Consider the following 18,921-nt stretch of genomic DNA (forward strand, 5'->3'; position numbering starts at 1 on the left):
TCATAATGAAAATGAACCAGTGAATGAACCATGAATTCATGAACCACCACAAACGAAAGAGTACAAACTAAATAGTCAACACTCTTGAAATATTAGGAAATGCTATCCCTTGAGATGGGATCAATCAGAACTTGCCTTAAAGACAAACACTGAAGATCTGGCCTGTCAAACTCTCTTTATCTCAACAGAAATTATTAATTGCCTGATAATTAATAAGGAAGGTGTGCTTTTAATTAAGTGTGCAAAAAAGGATTTTTAGTGGCTCCCACTTAGAGACACTCTGTAAGCAGCTCTTTCAGCATATATGCACAGTTTTCTTCGTGGATGTGACTCCTTTTTTACCTAGCCAGGTTGTCCCACTCTTTCGTGAGCTTTTCCAGGAAAACTTCAACCACATTCATGCGATCATGGTAATCCCTTGTCCTCTGCAGATCCTCCTCCCTCTGCATGAGCAAATTATGTGCCTGAAGACAGAGATCCAGCCACTGGTTGCTCAGTTCTCCTATTTCCTTGTGTTCAGGTGATTCCTGTCCTTGGGTTAGTTTGTTCATTTTCTCAGTCACAGAGGTGAGAGCTGACTGCTTAGACTGCAACTTCTGACTGAATTCCTGAAAAAGATACAAGTAAAACCCAATATAATAACATGCATTCAAAATTATAAAAAGGAATTTAAATAAAAGCTCTGAAATAAATGAATTGTATATGGACTAATTATCTGCCCAGGCAAATGCTCTGCAGATGTGAATTGGAAGAAGTGATTTCACTCCTCTCCAAACCCTCCTCCCCATCTTCTCACATGAAGACAAGTTGGTAATAGATGCTAAAGCAAACCAGAGGCGTTTCCAAGTGCCAGTGATAAACAGAATTCGTGATTGAGTCACATCTTGTTGTCCAGGCTTCTGGACTAGCACAGCTCCACCATACATTAAAACAAGCAAGGTAGTCTTGAATCTCATGAGAATAATTCATTTTACCAGTACTATTACTAGCTTTTTTTTTTCTTTTCCATCAGAGACTAAAAATAGGAAGCAGAGCCCATGAGTCAGTGAGCCTCCATATCTGTATTCTGTATTGTTCCTACTTCTGTAATAGCAGCTGTTACCACTGTCATTATTGAAACAAAAACATGGATTACCTAGGTATGATTGCTGTCTGAGCTAATAGCTAGTAACTAAAAGAGTTCATCTGCATACACATCCTACCAAATAAGAAGTCAGAGATCCCAAAAGGAAGAATATGCAATATACTGACAACTAAAACTAACCAAATATTTTTAGCCCTTACACACTAAGGTGAATATAATCTTTTCCTAAATTCTAGTTCCAGTAACTATAACTAAACAAGCTTGCCCATGACCAGCTCTGCCTCATTCCTCTTCATGATGGCTTCAAATGGAGCTGGGCATCTTCCTGTACCAGGGCAAACTATCAGAAAAAACACACCTTGTGCCACATCTAACAGTGCAGAGGGTGTCTCCTTTTCATTATAATCCATAGTTACTGACTGAAAGAGTGAAGAAATAGAGACTCTCTCTTCTTCTTGGACTCTAATGATAGCTGGTATAACAGCTTTCTGTTCAGATTGTGCTGAGGCATCTTCAAAGGCTTTGACTGTGTTCCAAAGTGTGAGTAGAACAGACATAGAGAGGAAGTTCTGTTTACTTTTCACCTAACTCTTGGCACATCAGAAAAAGAATACAAGCAAAGTCTACATCAAAAATGCAAACCTCACGTATTTAATAATTTATTAAAGAAATTATCTTTTTGTTACATTACTGGTTATGATGTGTACAGAATGGTCACAAAATATCTCCCTTCTGAATGAATGAGAGAAAATATGAAGGCATTTTCTCATTAATTAAATTATGTTTCTGTCATATCCCTTCTTAGAGATTAGCAACATCAAATAGTTTCATTAACTAATTTTGAAATACTTCTAAACTATTTAGAAGTATAGAAATCAAAGAATTAAGGAAGCACAATTTGCAAATCTTATCTTCAGGTCCACTGTGATCAGCATTCAGTCTACTCTAAAAGCAAAGGCAAATCAGATCAGTAGGCTCAAAGTTGTCTTTTCTAAAAAAAACAAAGCCAGAAAAATACTAAAGCACAATTTTCTGCTCTCTGAATCACCCTGCAGCATCAACAAGGAAACACTCTTTCCTCTATCTGTTCTTGCTTAGAACATATTAGCCATTGTATGCAATATGTGCATATAATATAAATCATAAAATAATATCAGGCACAGCAAGAACTTCTTCCTTACCTTCTGTTCTTAACCCAAAGCCTCCTTACCTTAACTTGGAATACCATATTCTGGGCAATATTTATCTCCAATTCTGCCCGTCTCCTTTTTAAATTCTGTAGTTGTTGATCCGCATCCTGGAAATATATCCAGAGCTCAGCCTTCAACTGTTTGATCTCTTCCCAGCCTTGAGACAAATACTGTGAGTGCATTATCTGTTCCTCAATCTAGAAGAAAAGAAATGAAAAGGAGTAGGAATGCTTTAATGCATCTATTTTTGGAGAATGGAGGATGAGCACCATTCTTCCTCTGAGCACAATACTGTACTAAAGAAATTTCTGCACTAGATTCTGAAGGGGCTAATCTTATCCACAAAAAGTCACAAAAATTGTACCTATCAAAAATAATTTTTTTTTCTGTGTGGAAACAACAACAACAACAACAACAAAAGAAATTAATTATTCACCCTTGAGAGAAGCAAGTAAGTTCATGAGTGTTTGTATTTCAGAGTTCTCTGTCTTCTGTTAAAGCTTAAATTAATTGTATAATTTTAAGTCTACTGCATGCCAAGAATATTGTTAGAGAGCACCCTACATAAAAGTTTCAACTAAACACTTCCATTTGATTTGCTTAGCCTGATATTTTGCCTGCATGTCTTTTCTAAAATGCCAATAAGAAGAATGCTTACCAGATCTGAGCCCATCAATCCTCTTAGACCAATAGTGACACAGCTGCTTTTGCTCTAAATACAGCAGTCGGGTGCCCTTAAGATTTAGACACTCAACCAGCTTAGTATATCTTGACACTATACCATCTGTGATTTTTAAGAACATTTCACTGCATTGTATGTCAAAGGAGGATCTTATTCTGATGTTTGGGATGTTCTTCAGCTATTCAGTTCTTGGACTGCCATATTCTTATGGGTTATTTGGATTTGTACAATTCCCTTCTCTGGTATGGAATACTGTCACTGTATATATTAGATTTTTACTCTTGTTAGAAGTAGTTTCAAAACTGGTTGTGTGTCTGTGTAAGAGAGACTAAATTTTTCATATTTTTAACAAGAGGAATGTTCACAATTCTTCTTTTCCAATAACTTAAGTTTGTAGTTCTATTTTAAATTTTAAAACTTAAAATTGAGGAACACTTCTACAAATTAATATGCTGAAACAGATACACTTTGATTCATGAACTGAATCATAAATTTTTTTGTTTTTATGATGATAATTATATTAGTAATTTATTAATATAGGCCAATATGAGCATCAGCCTATTCTTGAATAAATAATAACACTAAAATATGCCTCATATTTAATAAAATACAGAGAAGATTAGATTGAATTGTGTTTTTTGAAAACATAACTTGAATCAAGTTTTCTTGTGTTCTTCAACAGAATGTTATTTCTGTGGTTTTAGACCAACATCTTGTAACATTTCCTGAGTACCTTTAGCAACCTCAGAGTTGTGTGTCTTTTTATTAGTACCAGGATGTAAATGTGTGGATTTAATAATTTAAAAAAAATTTAAAAAAAAGCTGAAAGAGAAAACAGAAAACTAACTATCTCTAAAGAAATACTTCAGATGAAAGTAAGATGACATTTCTTTAAACCATTACCCAATATGACCTTTTTAAAAGGGAACAGATCAAGGCAGTTAAAGCTCTAAACAGGATTAAAAGTGGGTTGTTGTGGCTATCTTGTACCGTTTGTTTTGTTTGTTGAATATCTGCTGCTGTACTCTTCACTGTGGCATCTGAGAGGTCACACATGGAGCACAGAAGATCCAAGTATGTATTGGCCTGCTCCTGCAGAGCCCGGAAATGTTTAACCTGGGGGAAGACAACTCAAAAATAAACCCTGAGACTGTGGAAATAAGATCTTGTTTTATTACAAGCATACCTTTTAGTATTTTTTACTTTGCCTTCTTATTTTTTCTGTCAAATTAAATGTAGAAATACATTCTTTTTTTAAGTAAGGTTGGTATATTATAATTATGAAAAGGAATAATCCTTAAAAACATGATTATTATCCAATCACCAAAGCACTTAAAGACATATGAATTAGCTAGTTTATTTCTTGGATAGAAACACAGTTTCAATAAGGTGACAGATTTTACCAGTGTGGAAAGAAACCAGAACTTTATGGGGTTATCAAGGTGTCCTGTATAGCTGTAACATTTTCCAGTGACTGACAGATCATGAAATTCAGCTTAGTGACACTTAGGTGCTGGTCTCACTGTGTCACACCCTGCTCCCCCTGCCCCTGTGGGTCTGCCATCTCTAGTATTGAAAGGTCTCTATTGAATGAGACAGCTCTGAACTCCAGTGTTTTTAGCACCATACCAGTTTAATTTAGAACCAAGTTACAAATCCAATGTAAAACCCATTGTCACTAGGAATAATCAAGAAGCCATGTAAGAATTCTTAATGGTCAATGCTGGCTACAGGCACTTCTATGCTCTTAGACTGAAAATTTTTTTTAATTGCCTGATAATTGACTCTCTGTCCATGGTAGTGTGAAAACAGGTCTCATAAGGAACATAGTAGACAGATGGGCAATTGGACAAGCAGAAGGATACAACCCCTCTGCTAAACACACCTATGGAGTATCTGAGCAGATTTATCCAACTAGCCAACATACTTCAGGTAACCTGTTTCTGCTCTTAAAGCAGAGCTAACAACAGCCTCCTTTGATTTTTCACCTACAGTTATTTTGCATTCCAAGTATTCCTTTTGGGATTGGGAATGAACATTGAGGCTATACAGCTTTCTGAGAAGGCTAGAAAATATCTAATTTCCAGAAATTTCAGTCTCTTACCTGAACTCACCTTGTTAAGAATAACTCAGCTTTTTCAAGAGCTAAACTTTTACCTTTTTAACTGCATCTGCCAGGCTGAAAGCTGTCCAAGTAGTTGGCTTCAGCTCTGACTGCACTGTAGACAGCCAAGTCTGGCACTGCTGAAGAGTATCCTGATGATTAACATGCTTCTGGAGCTCATGTTCCAAAGTCTGGTACACCTAAACAAAACATTTTGTAAGTTTATCACATTTTCAAATACCACCATTGTCCCTCTTTTCCTACCTTGAAAACTGCTGATAAAACAGAATTATTAAGACTTTGATTATTTTAGCCCTTGTACATAAAAGTACTAAGGGCTGAAAGCTCCTTAAACTCTCACTGCACCCTGCTAACATGAGAAGAAGATGGATAATATTTGATGCACAGCTTCTGAAAAGACAAAATAGAGCTGCAAATGAAGAGCATGCTCTCTTTTTTCTGTATCCAACATTTTTGCATTGACTTTGTATAAAATTATTTTTAGTTTGTTTTTGGGTTGTCTTGTTTAAGTTTTTTTTGTTGTTGTTTTTTTTTGTTGTTGTTGTTTTGTTTTGTTTTGTTTTGGGTTTTTTTTTTTTGACTGCTGGCTTGATCTCCTAAATGGTTTAACAGAAAGACCCAGCTGGGCCCTTCTTAACTGCATATTCTGGTTTTAATGAGAGACAGTATTTCCTAGCACATACTTGAGACCTGTTCATGTATGTTTGCAAACTATCAACACTAAGACTGCAATTTCCTCCCTAGTTTTTGAAGTAGAAAAGGTCTAATGTTTTCTTGTGCAGCTGCTCAGAGGCTAGTGTAACATGAAGGTAGTGAGCATGTGGCAAGATAAAGGTAAGAACTGACAGGCCACTACTTTTGCTGGTTGCAAGACAACATTTGGATCACAAGGGATTCAGCTGTAGCACAGGAATGATGAAGCGCTCAGTAACCTGTAGGTTCAATTGAAATGAAAACGTAGGAAGAGTTTTCTACCATTTAAAGAAATAACTCATAGAAATAATAATGCACTTACTCTTTGAGCTGTGCTACATATGGCAGAATAGCTGTCCCTTGTCCCCTGCAGATGGCTCTGTATATTTTGTTTAAATTTTGCTTGAAGATGTTCTGAGCACTGACTAATCAGGTAATCACCCTTACTCTTAAGGCTGTTCAAACGATCTTCAAATCCTGTAATTTCTTCCATGATAGCCTAAGAAACAGATAAAACACTTTTGAAGAAATATGAAATTCTGAATACGAAATATGGACAGCATAGAACATGTTTTCTCCCTCCTTTCAACACTTTTCATCTTCAGATTTTGTCATAGTCAAGCTATTGGATTGCATGTTCATTGTAAAGTCATTTCAAAAGTCTTTACACAGATACCCCACAGAAACAGCAGTAGCACAGTCATAATGTGTAAACACTGTGCTCAGACCAAAACTACACTTAATCTTCATTTGTTGCATGCTTTTCAGGGCTTCTCCAGCTTCTCTTGTGTCTAGTAAGGCAAATTAAATCTCATGCTGAATCATATCTCATTCTACAAGCTCTTTCACAGTGGACAGCTCTTTCCATTGACTTTGGGGGAGCCAATTTTTTATCTAAGGAGGTTATTTAAAGAATAACACACCAATCATAAATAATTTAAAGACTTCAATATTTGCAAATGAAATCTCAGTTTCAGGTAATGGTAGGTTAGATTTTGTTCTCTTTTATCTTCTAGAAAGCATTGACTATCAAGGTATTAAACAATTCTCACTAACAGCAACCATAACATCTTGAATAAAAGCCATGAAGAAAATGCCAAACAGAAGAACCTAGAATGAGAACAATCTAGTTCTACCTCTACCTCTAGTTTCTTCACTTTCTTCTCCATTCAATTTGGTGATCACATTTCTAAAGCTCTTGTTAGCAGATATATACCAAGAAATTTTTCAATTTAAATATTTTTTCAATCTTAAAATTACTAGAACAAAAAATACCTCAAGAGTAAAATTACCAAAATCCAGTTTCTGTGGTTCATTTCCTGGGAAGCCTCAGGGAAAATCTGACACAGAATTCAGATCAGAGTACAACAAAACTCTTTTTGTAAATGCAATTTCATCCAAGAAACGATGCTAACAAAAGCCAGATTTTTTTACCTGCATTAATGACACTCGTGCTTATTTACACAGTTAGCAGTAAGAAATAAAATAGGGGAATGACAAACAATTAGAGCCCTGAAGTGAAGACAGAGAAGCAAAGAAAAAATCTATTTTACAGAGGAAAATCACCAATAGAAAACCCACCTTGTGGTTAGCTAGTTGCTGAGTGATTACTTCAGGATTGCTGCTTTCCATGAGGTCAGGGCTGGCCAATCTGCTGGACATATGTAATAACCATTTCTCCCCTTCTTGCAAGTCACTATTGTAATCCTCATGTTCTTTTACTCTCACCTCTAAGGTTTCAACGTATGCCTGTAGGTCCACAATAACCAAAATTAAATTTTCTGGTAATTACAAGAGTTCAAAAAACTCCCCAAACAAGCCAAAACCCACTGAGAACTTGAAAACATAGTAATAATTATAATCTAAATTTATATTCCCGTGAGGGTATCTCATATGAATAGACTGTAAAAGAAGACATCAAAAGACACATTTGTCCTGTGAATAAATTTCTGTGAATAATTACTTCTGTGGTACCGAGCAGTATTTTCATTCCAATGAAATCCCATATTTTCAAGACTGAGGAAACACTTGAGAAAATGAACACTGTCAAATTGACATTAAGTTCACTAAGTCACTACACACTTTTTGAGAGACTGCACTTCACCTACCAAGTGTTATGGCAGCTGCTTACAGCCCTTGCATGTACACACTGCCCGTGTCTGTTGTAGGCAAATTAAAAACGTACACACTGAATTAAAAAGTATTTAATCTTTTCAGACTAAAAATCAACCTTGAAAAAACAAAATCATCTCCTATTGGTGCATAGATTGGCAATTAAATGTGCCTAGGTCAAACACAGTACTAACATGGTTTGCAGAGCTTATCCTCGTTAAGAGTATAACCTATTAAAAGCTTTAGGAATAATCATACTTTAGGATGTATTTAGCAGCATTAGACCTTTTAAAGTACTACATACATATGGACTAATGAATCAATGTTAATTAATAATGCCCTTGTTGAATTAAATGCCTTTTATTTGACAACTCCGGTGCCTTTTATTCAACAACTAAACTAAACAGTGTTTGCGGAGATCAAGCAGAAACAAAAGAGTTTAATCTAAGGGCATCTATCCCTTCAAGAAATAATGCATTTACAATTCTGTTAAATGCTTTTAAAAGTAGTGACAATAACACAGACTAGTCACCAATACATATCCCCTTAGTGTTACAAAACACAAAGACTTCATCTGCCACACTCCAAATTCATTTCAGCTACTCTGCTTAGATTTATTTATATAGTTTTTTCCATATTCGAAATTTGCCTTTCACTTCTGCCCCCTCTCCAAAAGAAAACAAAAAAAACCCCAACAAAACATCAAAAATCATTAAAGGAAGCTGGTTCTTTGCAGAGACATGACAGAATGAAATAAATAGTTAATCTTTTAAAGAGGGGTAAAAATATAGCAAGTTGGAAGAACCCTGAGGTTTCTTCCTTTTTACCTTTGTTTTGGTGCAGAGTTCCTGGTAACTGCTCTGAAGGTCTTGAATGTTGTTCTTTAGAGTCACATCATTCACCAGATCACAAAGTGCCTCTCCCTTTTCAATCACTGACTTTATTGAGGGCTCATGAGACAGAACAGTCTGTTGTATAGACTACAATGCAAGCAAGAATTAAAATATATCTATTGATCAATGGAGATGTATTTCACTAACTTCCCTTTGATCTGATGCACAGGCTCATATCATCCTTTCTAGATAGGCAAAACTTTTTTTTACTAATGCAGGATTCTGTTTCTCAGCACTGCTCTGAGACAACAATTTTGCACACATCTAAAAACAACTTCTCCTTTTGAGAGTGGCTAGTAAAGTGGCTGACAGTTTGGAGCTGGTGAAGCAATGAAGTAGCCAGTGCTAGGGATAAAACTTGTTCAGAGGAACAAATTATGAAAATAGGTGTGAAAGTATCACCAAAGCCATCCCCTTAATGAGATGGTGTGTGATGAGTGCCTAGCACTGTACTCCAGAGAGTACAACTCCCCAAACGTGTAGAAAGCAAGCACACAGCTGTGACATACAGCTTTGAGCAGGGAAGCTGGCAAGGGGAACTGGGCAGCTTTAGCAAGGAAGTCTTAAGGCAATGTAGGTATTGCTCAGCACTAACCAAAACACTGGCTTGTTGGCAACATTTCTTTAGCCACAAATGTAAAGCACAGCACTATAAGGGCTGCTGTGAGGAGAGTCAACTCCACCTCAGCTGGATGCAGTACACATTTCATGAACACCTGTAATCCTGGAGTATTTTACAAAAACATCATTAGAAGAAGAAATGGAGTTTGTTGGCAAATTTTCTACTTATTTTCATGACTGGACATTAACTACAAACACTTCATTAAAATCCTAACAAAAACTTAGGAGGTCATAGCAGCTGACTGTCTGGGATATCAGTTGAGCTGGGACATCCAGCTTTAACCAGAAAGCTGATTAAGTCAATGTAAACGGTGACAATGTCTGAAGTCAAGAAAGATCAACTGATTTCTATATTCACTTCAACTGCAACCACCTCTGTTGAGATCAATGCAATTATTCGTATGTATACTCAAAAAAGAATTCTGCTCCATTACAGGAAATTTTCAGATATGGAAGCCTTTTTAGGATGTTCACATTGCAAATCCAGGGGCTCAGTCAAGTTTGTAGAGGAAGGTATCATGCATGTTTTCATTGAGGCTGATTGGGACATGCAGATCAGAAACACCTCATGTACCTATTGAAGAAACCTGGATACCTGATCAGAGGATTTATTGAGATTAAATGGATTAAAATCAATTCAGTAGCACTGAGATAACCCCTTTTTACCTTGTATTTGGACAACTGTGCCTTCTTCTCATAGAGTTCACTCTTTGGCTCCACAGGGGCATGTAAGATGCCTTGGTACTCCATGACCCACTGAGTTTGGGCCTTATACTTGTCTGAGAACTCCTTTACCAGCTGAAGACACTTCTCTGAAGTCATGTGCTCTTTCCTGATGGAGCCAGCCAGCTCTTCAAGCTGCTCCACATGATCTCCAATTTCCTTTCTTAACTGGTCAACCTCGTTTTCTTCCATGTATTTTATAGCTCGCTCCCCCTTCTCTCGGGCTGATTTCAGTAAACTGTGGCCTATGTCCATATCACTCAATAGCACCTGTGAAGGGAACCTTGGTTAACAGAAAATGTATGAAAACTTGCCTTTTTAAAACTTTGCTACAGACACAGAAAGAATTGCTAAGGAAAATGAGTGGACTTTTCAATACAAAATTGCCTGGAGTTAAGGTGTGTCAAGCTAGAAGGAAGCAGATAAAGCAAATACTTCTGCCCTGCACTGGGCTTGTGAATTTAAACAAAGAATCTGAGGGCTCCCAGGAGAGGATGTTTACTCCAAATCCTGGAATGGATGAAAGTTTTTCTTTAGTGTATAATGTTTAAGTTGCTTAAGCTGAAGGACTAATGAGAAGCTCATCTACAACATTTGATGTGAAATATGAATGTTTTAATGAAGAGAAATAGGAAGGACTTCTTGCCACAGGGCATAGAAAATACACAGTTCCCAAAAAGGTATACTTCTGGGGAACTGGGGATATGGGAATTTATTTTAAGTTAACCTAACATAAAACAGATACAAGCATGCCTTATGGAAGGGCAAGACTATTATTTAGGACTATATTATTTAGGACTATTTGCTATATTATTTAGGACTACTTGTAACTTCATTAGCCAAACTATGATCTAATGAGATGTAATAACATTAACATTACAAAGTTTTTTACTGTGTGGTCTTATCCCATTATCTTCTCTAGGCAAGGTAGAGGCAGAATTTTGAGCAGCTGTTAAAATACAATCTCCTGCTAGTGAACAGAAACAAAAACTGCATTTCAGAAAGCTGTACCTCTAGTTTCTGCACTTTTTTCTCCATTACTGTTTTATCAACCACGTCAAATTTGGTGATCACATTTTTGAAGTTCTTGTTCGTAGCTCCATACCAATTTGTGTAAGCACTAAAAGACAATTCTGATTCCTCCATACAGCGTATTTCTTCTTCCAGAAACTTTACTTGCTCCTTCAAACAAATATGGAGGGTAGGGGGAAGAAACAATGACCACTCAGATTTTTTTTTCATTGCTACTGATTTTAGATAACAATAAATTGCTATTTATTAATATAATCTATTATACAAAGAGAAAACATATAGGCTTTGAGTCATTTCATAAATAGTGGATAATTCTTACAGGGCTCTTGTGACCAATGTTAAAACTGAACTAATACTAAACACTGAAAATGTACCCACATTTTGAACTTTAAATTGTGACTTGTCATTACAGTACTATGAGGCAATTATTACTTAAAGTAACCTGGAGACTGCACCTTACCAAACTAAATTTTCCCATACTAATGTATATCAGTGGAAGCCCAAAAACATTTCTCTAGAGGTCAATAACATTCAAACACACTTTATTCTAAATTTCTCTCCTGAAACTATCAAAAAAGATATGGACAGGGCATTCTACTTCATTATCCCAATTATGTTTCTGTAATACATTTAATCCAATGAAATCTATGTTTATATGTATATGAATATATAGGTGAATGATATGCTATTGAGCCTACAGTAATGAATAAAGTCTGATGAAGTCTAATTACAAAAGCCTGTTTGTATTTGCTTCTTAACTGGCAATTTATGATGTTACAATGAATTAGTTTTCATTACTTACCAAGACATGAAGAAGAAGAGTTTGGTAGCGAGATGTAAGCTGCGTAGCCTGACTTCCCATTCTACTTGCAGTGAGATTTTCCTCTAGTATTTGCTGAGCCAATACCCCAACTTCCTCTACATCATCTTTGTAGACTATAATGTCTTCATGCCACTTCTATGAGAAAGAAATTATCAAACTTATATGACTGATTCAAATACCTTAAACTATCAGGAATTGAATTGTAACTAGGTCAGGAAATCATTGAAAAGGAAAACAAGTGCATGGATGTAAGCATTCATATACAACTGGAAAATAAACCAGAATCTGATGAAAGTTATTGTAACAAACATGCTGAAAGATTTTCATCCCATAGGGACTTCATTTCATTACAACAAATTCTATATTTTTTTATGTTTTCCCTCCTCAAAAAATAATAGCAGAAATGCAATCAGGACTTCCTATAGATTTCACCTTGAGTTTTGAAGATGACTGTAAAGTGTAACCTGGCTTCAAATCTGCTTCCTGTGTTTATTCACAACCATGTCTGCTCTTTCCAATGACCAAAGGAGAATTATTACATTAACACAGTGGAGACTTCATGATACAGTTGGTCAAATTTTACTCTTGTTACCATATTAATTATTTTCCATTCCACTGCCTATCTTTGTACTCTGTTACATAGTCACACACAACAGAGCATATGAATTACAAATCTCCCTGCAGGATTCCAACATCATTATAGCCATACCTCCACCAGTAAAATGGGAAGAACCTGGATCTAGAAGTCACAAAGCTGTCTTGGATCCATCATTTTAGTCACCAACTCAGAATAAATTAAAAAGCTTGCTCTCATTTTCGCAGTGTAACCAGGAATTGACATGGAAACCCCACGTATTATTTTGTTTAAGGAATGCCTGAACTATATTCTTTACCTTCATTTGCTGAAGCTGCATTTCCTTTGTTGCTCTACCAGACCTTCTCCCAGTCCTGATAGCAACTTTCTCCTCCAGGTTCGTTAACCAGTCATTAACCTTCTGAAATTTCTTCTCCATTAACCTCAGTTTGCTCACAGTGGCATTTAATTGGCTTCTTGCTTCAGAAAGCCTGTGCTGATAAACTTGCCAATCCTGCCGTAAGGATTCCAGGGCTCTGTCTTCTATCTGGGGAATACCCCAGGGAATCACCTCCTCTCTGGCATGGACAGCAGCATTCAATAATGCTTGTCCCTCTGCACAGTGGACCTGCAGCTCCTGTAAAGGCAGAATTAGCTACATACCCTCCATTGACAGCTTCCATTCATGCATGGCAAAAACCCCCCTGGTTCCTCTGAAAACAGCTGGGCATTCCCTTTAGTTATCTATGGTTAAATATATATTAGAGAGAGTCTTTTCTCCAGTGACACCAGTGACAGCATGCTCACTTACAAAGCATGCCAAGTATCACTGTTACTGACAAATGAACTGCAGAAAATTACTGACAAAGCATGCATTAAATTATTTTCTCTCCTGCCAAGTTTATCAGTTCTGAAATGTTGGCTGCCTGAGCCAGCATGGGATGGATGGAATCCATTCACCAGAGCATAAATTCAAAACTTTCAAGATGTCGCAAGCAGACTGTAAGACTGATTCTAAAATTCAATCTCTTTAAAAACAGAGGCCTCAATCTTCTAAAATAAACAAACCTATTTATTTTTCCATATGTTTGAGACAACACTCCAGACTAATTTTTGATATCCTCTTCTGGACATATATGGCAATTTCATGCTTATTAGTACTTAATCAGAAAGTATGTGTGATTAAATCTGATTAGAAAACATAAAAAGGAAATTATCTTAACAAAACACAGTTGTGTTTCACGTCAGACTTCACTTGACATATATATCTACATACCATTATATTCTGTTCCTATACCATCACAGGATTGATTTTTCTTCTCTTTTTTTCTTTTTCTTAGAGTGTCACACATCACATACCTGTAAATCCCGGAGTGTTGCCTCCTGTTCCTGGGCATCACCATCAAGATGTGATAAACAGTCAAGTTTTTCCTGCTCCTTCTCCAGCCATACTTCAAAGGCTTTCAGATTTCTTTGGTACTCTTGGTGTAAGGTAAGCAGTCCTTCAGTTTTTGTTACAGCCTCCTGCATGTGAATATATTTACAAATATGTATACATATCTTAGTGTATTGTCAAACAAGAGAACATAAACCCCAGACTTCCATCAAGGGAAAAGGTTTGTATCTGATGCTGAACTTCCCAAAAATTCAAGAGTACTTGAATTCTGAAGATGACTTAATAGATTACAGGGAAAGAAGGGGCACCGTATAGGGGAAAAAATACTTATCCCAAAAGATAAGTTTGTAACTTCTGAGATCTAGAGTTTTGATCTGGGATTACTTTTAAATAACACCTTAGAGTTGAATAACAAAAGGCATTCTTGATTTTTAATGCAATTTAAATTAACTTTACTGAAGTGATTAAGAAACATACGATCTTAGAAATTTATTTTTTTTCTTTTGCATGATCTTTTTTTTTGCAAATGGAATTGGAATCTTCTATTAGGAGTATCTACTATCTCAGGTTTGAAGATATTTGCAGGCAGTCCCTACAGAGCACAGCAAGAAACATACTACAAGTCTTATGTGTATGTGGCTGAGAAAGTTATAATAATTTCAGCACTAAAATAGACAAACAGTTTAATAAACCCATGAACTTACTGTCTACTTTACCTCTTATTTCTAACAGGTCTGTCTAGTGGGAGAAAGGAGGAAAACAGGAGTCTTATCATATCTTTTCCAAGGCCTGTCCATGCCCAGAAGTGGGAAGGGGTAAAGAGAGACCAGTTTTCTTGCCTCTCAACAGGGGCTTAGGAAATTACAAGTCTTGGTCTGCTCATCAACCCTTAGGGAATCTTGTCAGGTTTCCTGCCTGGCCAGAGGATTAGTAAAAGATTTGAACATTCCTTACTTTCCAGCTATTTGCTTTGAACTTTGAATTTTTTTCTAAGGGTTGATTGCACTCTTGATACTTAACACCATCACCACAGTTGGGAACAGGGAAGACCAGTTGTCTGGCATGTTAGGTGGAAGAGCAAAAAGGAATGCTTCTTGCTACATGGGGTAAGATGTACAGAACTCTTGCCTCTTGAGCCACCATCCATTTGTTACTGTTCCCATGCTGTTGCTCAAGCTGAGCAAATGTAGGCAGCCTGGATACAGCTTTGTGCAGGAGAAAAAGGTAAAGACTAGGGCATCCCCATGCTAACAGGAATAGTAGGTATTTATCAGGACTTCCCAGGACTTATGCATCTCTCTTGAAAATCAGAGCAATTTTATTCACTCAAGATCAAAGAAAGACAGAGCACAGCACTTTTTCCTGTTGTGGAAGAAAGGTCCACAAAATGCTGAATCAATTACACGTTTGAAAACTGAATTTTGGCTGAATTTTGAATTTTGTCATTTTACGTGACAAAGGCATCACTGAGACAACAAAATTCAATTCTACTACATTGCTGTCCTGAAGCAAAGTTGGTTGTCTGAGCATGCATTAGTCATTATTTAATTATCACAGAAGAACTTGGGTTAACTGGAGATAATCGTCTAGCTTTAAATATATCACCAGGTCTTTTATTATTTCTTTTTTGCTTGATATCTCACCCTAAACCCCATCCTGATCTTAATCTATGTCCTAATCTTTTCCAGATATACAACATCAATATTTATTAGTAAATGTAGTACTTATCACACTTGTGTCAGTTTACTTGCTAATAAGGTTTGTGTTCATTAATAAAATCTCTGTAGCTGTCAACCATTTGTGAATCACACAACTGACTGGTAAATTTTATTGCAAACATACACTTATGCAAATCACAGGTTTGAAGATTTTTTCAACATTTCAGTCACAATGGGTAAAATTAAATCTGTGTTGAAGTCAATGAACCTTTTGTCATGGATTTCCTCAGACTATTCTCCTGATTTTAAGAATCCTTCTGAAATATCTGAAGCTCAATGCACGAAGACAGATTAATTAATCACCCTAGTAGGTTTCTGTTACTTTAAGTTACAGCTGTCCCCAAACTCTTAATCCATATTTAACTGTAAAATAAATCATCAGATGAAAATATTTTTTCCTTGTTGCTAACTAAACAAAACGAAGAGTGCTATGAAGAAAAACCGTACCTTTGTTCTTTCTTTGAGGAACTTATACCTCTCCTGGAGGTCTTGCAGTTCAAGCTGAGCAATGTAATGCTCAGCCATCCCCTTTCCTTTCACTTCAATAGTCTCCAACAGGCTGTTATGACTCAACACCTCTTCATTGAGTAGCTGCAAAATAGAAAGAGAAGAACACATTAAGGGCACCATTAAAACAAGACCACAGATTAATCTTGCAGTTAGACAGTTGGTTTTATTGCCTCTAAGATGTTATGGACTTGTTGATGTTTTTTCTGTAAATCAAACACACCTTTGCTTTGCTGAGGGCAGTTGTTTTTTCCCTCAGTTCAGCATATTGCCTTTCAGAAGCATTCATAGTTGCTTCTACTTTTTCCATCCATCTGGAAAACTGATTAACATCTTCCTGGTAACTTGTCCATTTGGAGAGAGCTCCTTCCAGTTGACTGTAATTGAAAAATACATACTTTTTGTGATAGTGGAAGTTCCCATGCTATTTGAGCAGCCAGATATAGTCATATACAGATATTCTAGACTATATTTATGACAGAGATACAAGATAATCAATCTGTTAGAATATTACAGGTTTTAACTAGGAGCACTGTTTGACTAATAAAGACAAATTAAGTGTTCCACATCTGGAATATTAAGTAGATCTGTAATTTATGTAGCTAGCTGACACTCTCTAGGTTTAGTAAATAATTTGCAACTGAAAGCATAACTGAAAGCATTCTACCCATTTACCTACATTCAAAAGTTGCTGCATTCTAATGTTTAATTACCTTTGTTTCTTTAATTTGAAATATTTGCAACTACTACATTTTTTCCTTTATATTTCTTTATTCTATTACTAGGAGCAGCACTAAGGACACTATAAGTTATAGTATGTTCTTTGGAATGCTAGCAACTGATAAAGCAGGCAGGTTCTCAACAGAGCAACCATTAATGTCCATGAAAAATCTCCTCATTTCTGAGAAGGTTTCAAAGCATCAAGTGCAACACGAATTCAAGATTATAAACATAGAATCCAATTTTAAGTGTAAATTGTCAGTAAGTGTTAATAGAGCTTAACTTCCTTACAGTTTCCTCCTCCCCTTCTTCTACTTCAAATGAATATATCACAACTTGTAGACCCAAAGCGTCTGGCATATGCAATTATTTTACATGAATTTGACACTTGTAGTAGAAAAATTACTTTTCAAAAGTTTTGACAGAGCTTTTGTTGCTAAGGATCGTTCTGCACCTCACTCCTTTTTACCTCTTGCACTGGATACAAGCAGACAGAAGAGAAGCCCAGTTGTCCTTCAGATTTTGCAATTGGCCTTCAATCACTGGTACTCCCTCCAGAGAAGTATTTTGCAGAACAGATTCTCCTCTTGCTAGAACAATTTTCATTTGGACTTCCTTTTCTTGTTTTACTGCTAGCAGGCCCTAAGAAGTGAGTGGATATACTTTATTTTTATGATTACCTGGACATGAATATTCTAACTAGCTTTAATGGAACATGACCTAACCATATTTAGCAGCTTGTAGTGAATTGGAAATGAACAATGGGGTTCAGAGCTGGGCATCACTAACAAAAGTGACTTTCAGTGGGTAGGTACAGGCTATTATAAAAACCCTTAGTTGACAGGGAAATTTTTGTGGAATCTGTGCACGGAATTAGAGCATATTGGAGAAGGTACTGTTCAGTGAAAAGGCTGATATTCAAAATATGATATGAAAATATCACCTAGATGGAAACAGAATGATTCATTCATAGAGACAAGAAGATGTAATGACAAAGCTCTTCTGCAGGGCTGAAATACAGTTCTACCACTAGAAGATATATTTGCAACATGAAGGTACCAACAAATAAAATTTGTCATCAATGTCAGCCTAGGGACTTCAGCTCCTGGAGCTGTGCAGTTGCAAACTCAGTTTCTAACATTATGTAGTCATGAAAAGCCTGAAAGCATGAACCCAAAAGATTCAATGAACAAAAGCCAAAACATAATTTTAGTATTATGCTACAAACTTTTGCTTTTTGACCTATCCTTATAATTTTGAAGATTTTTGGCTGAGAATCCAAGATATCAATAAAATAAAAAGTATTGTCTTGTAAATAGTGTTCTTTAACATTATGGTGTTCTGTTATCAACAGATGCTATTTTCTTAACTGCAGTCACCATTTTAAATGCAAGCAATTCTAGGAAAATATTTGCTGAATCAACTGTATCCTGTAAGACCTAGGAATATATACTGAAATACACTAAACTAACAGAAGTGACTATCCTATTTCTTCCATTTAACCTTCATCAGCCACACAACATCTTTCAAGTACTTCAAGAATTTTCATATATGCAGCTCTCCATGTCATTAAGGTCCTTATCTACTTTTTAGAGAAAAGTTCTAATAACAAGCTCTTTCTGCTACAAAAGAAGCTACTTTTGAGTAAAATGAAAAGCAGCATCTGAACAACAGTTATTAGACTAATATGCAACAATTAAGTATCCTATATTTGTATTCTTCATCTAGGTCTATAAAGAGCAGGTTTTGGACTCTCATTTCCATACCTCTAGTTTTAACATCCGGCTGTCCAGAACACTCTTGTCTGCAGTAGGATGACAGTAGGAATCCAGCATGTGAACTGCATCAGCAACCCAGTCCTGCAGGTCCTTGACACTCTGTGAGAACTGCTGGTGCTCTGCTACAATCCTATCCATTCTGGAAACTTTCTCCTGCAATTTATACAACAATTAGCACCAAAAGCTATTTAAAGGATTGCCTATTACCCCTACCAGCTCATGGACTTAGAATGAGTCTCAACAATTATAC

At 36.3% G+C, this 18,921-nt stretch overlaps 1 protein-coding gene across 1 annotated transcript in view; it reads right to left on the reverse strand.

Annotated features, from left to right (window-relative positions):
- SYNE1 (spectrin repeat containing nuclear envelope protein 1) overlaps positions 1–18,921 on the reverse strand; it is a 284,134-nt gene that overhangs the window by 116,915 nt on the left and 148,298 nt on the right. The window contains 16 exon segments of the mRNA XM_056488586.1: positions 343–608; positions 2,295–2,471; positions 3,947–4,072; positions 5,114–5,260; positions 6,097–6,273; positions 7,356–7,523; positions 8,714–8,866; positions 10,067–10,393; positions 11,135–11,305; positions 11,958–12,113; positions 12,872–13,189; positions 13,912–14,076; positions 16,114–16,257; positions 16,397–16,550; positions 17,363–17,535; positions 18,660–18,824. Of these exon segments, the coding sequence (XP_056344561.1) occupies positions 343–608; positions 2,295–2,471; positions 3,947–4,072; positions 5,114–5,260; positions 6,097–6,273; positions 7,356–7,523; positions 8,714–8,866; positions 10,067–10,393; positions 11,135–11,305; positions 11,958–12,113; positions 12,872–13,189; positions 13,912–14,076; positions 16,114–16,257; positions 16,397–16,550; positions 17,363–17,535; positions 18,660–18,824 (2,987 nt within the window).

The sequence above is a fragment of the Oenanthe melanoleuca genome, chromosome 3 (genome assembly GCF_029582105.1).
Source record: "Oenanthe melanoleuca isolate GR-GAL-2019-014 chromosome 3, OMel1.0, whole genome shotgun sequence".
Classification (NCBI taxonomy): domain Eukaryota; kingdom Metazoa; phylum Chordata; class Aves; order Passeriformes; family Muscicapidae; genus Oenanthe; species Oenanthe melanoleuca.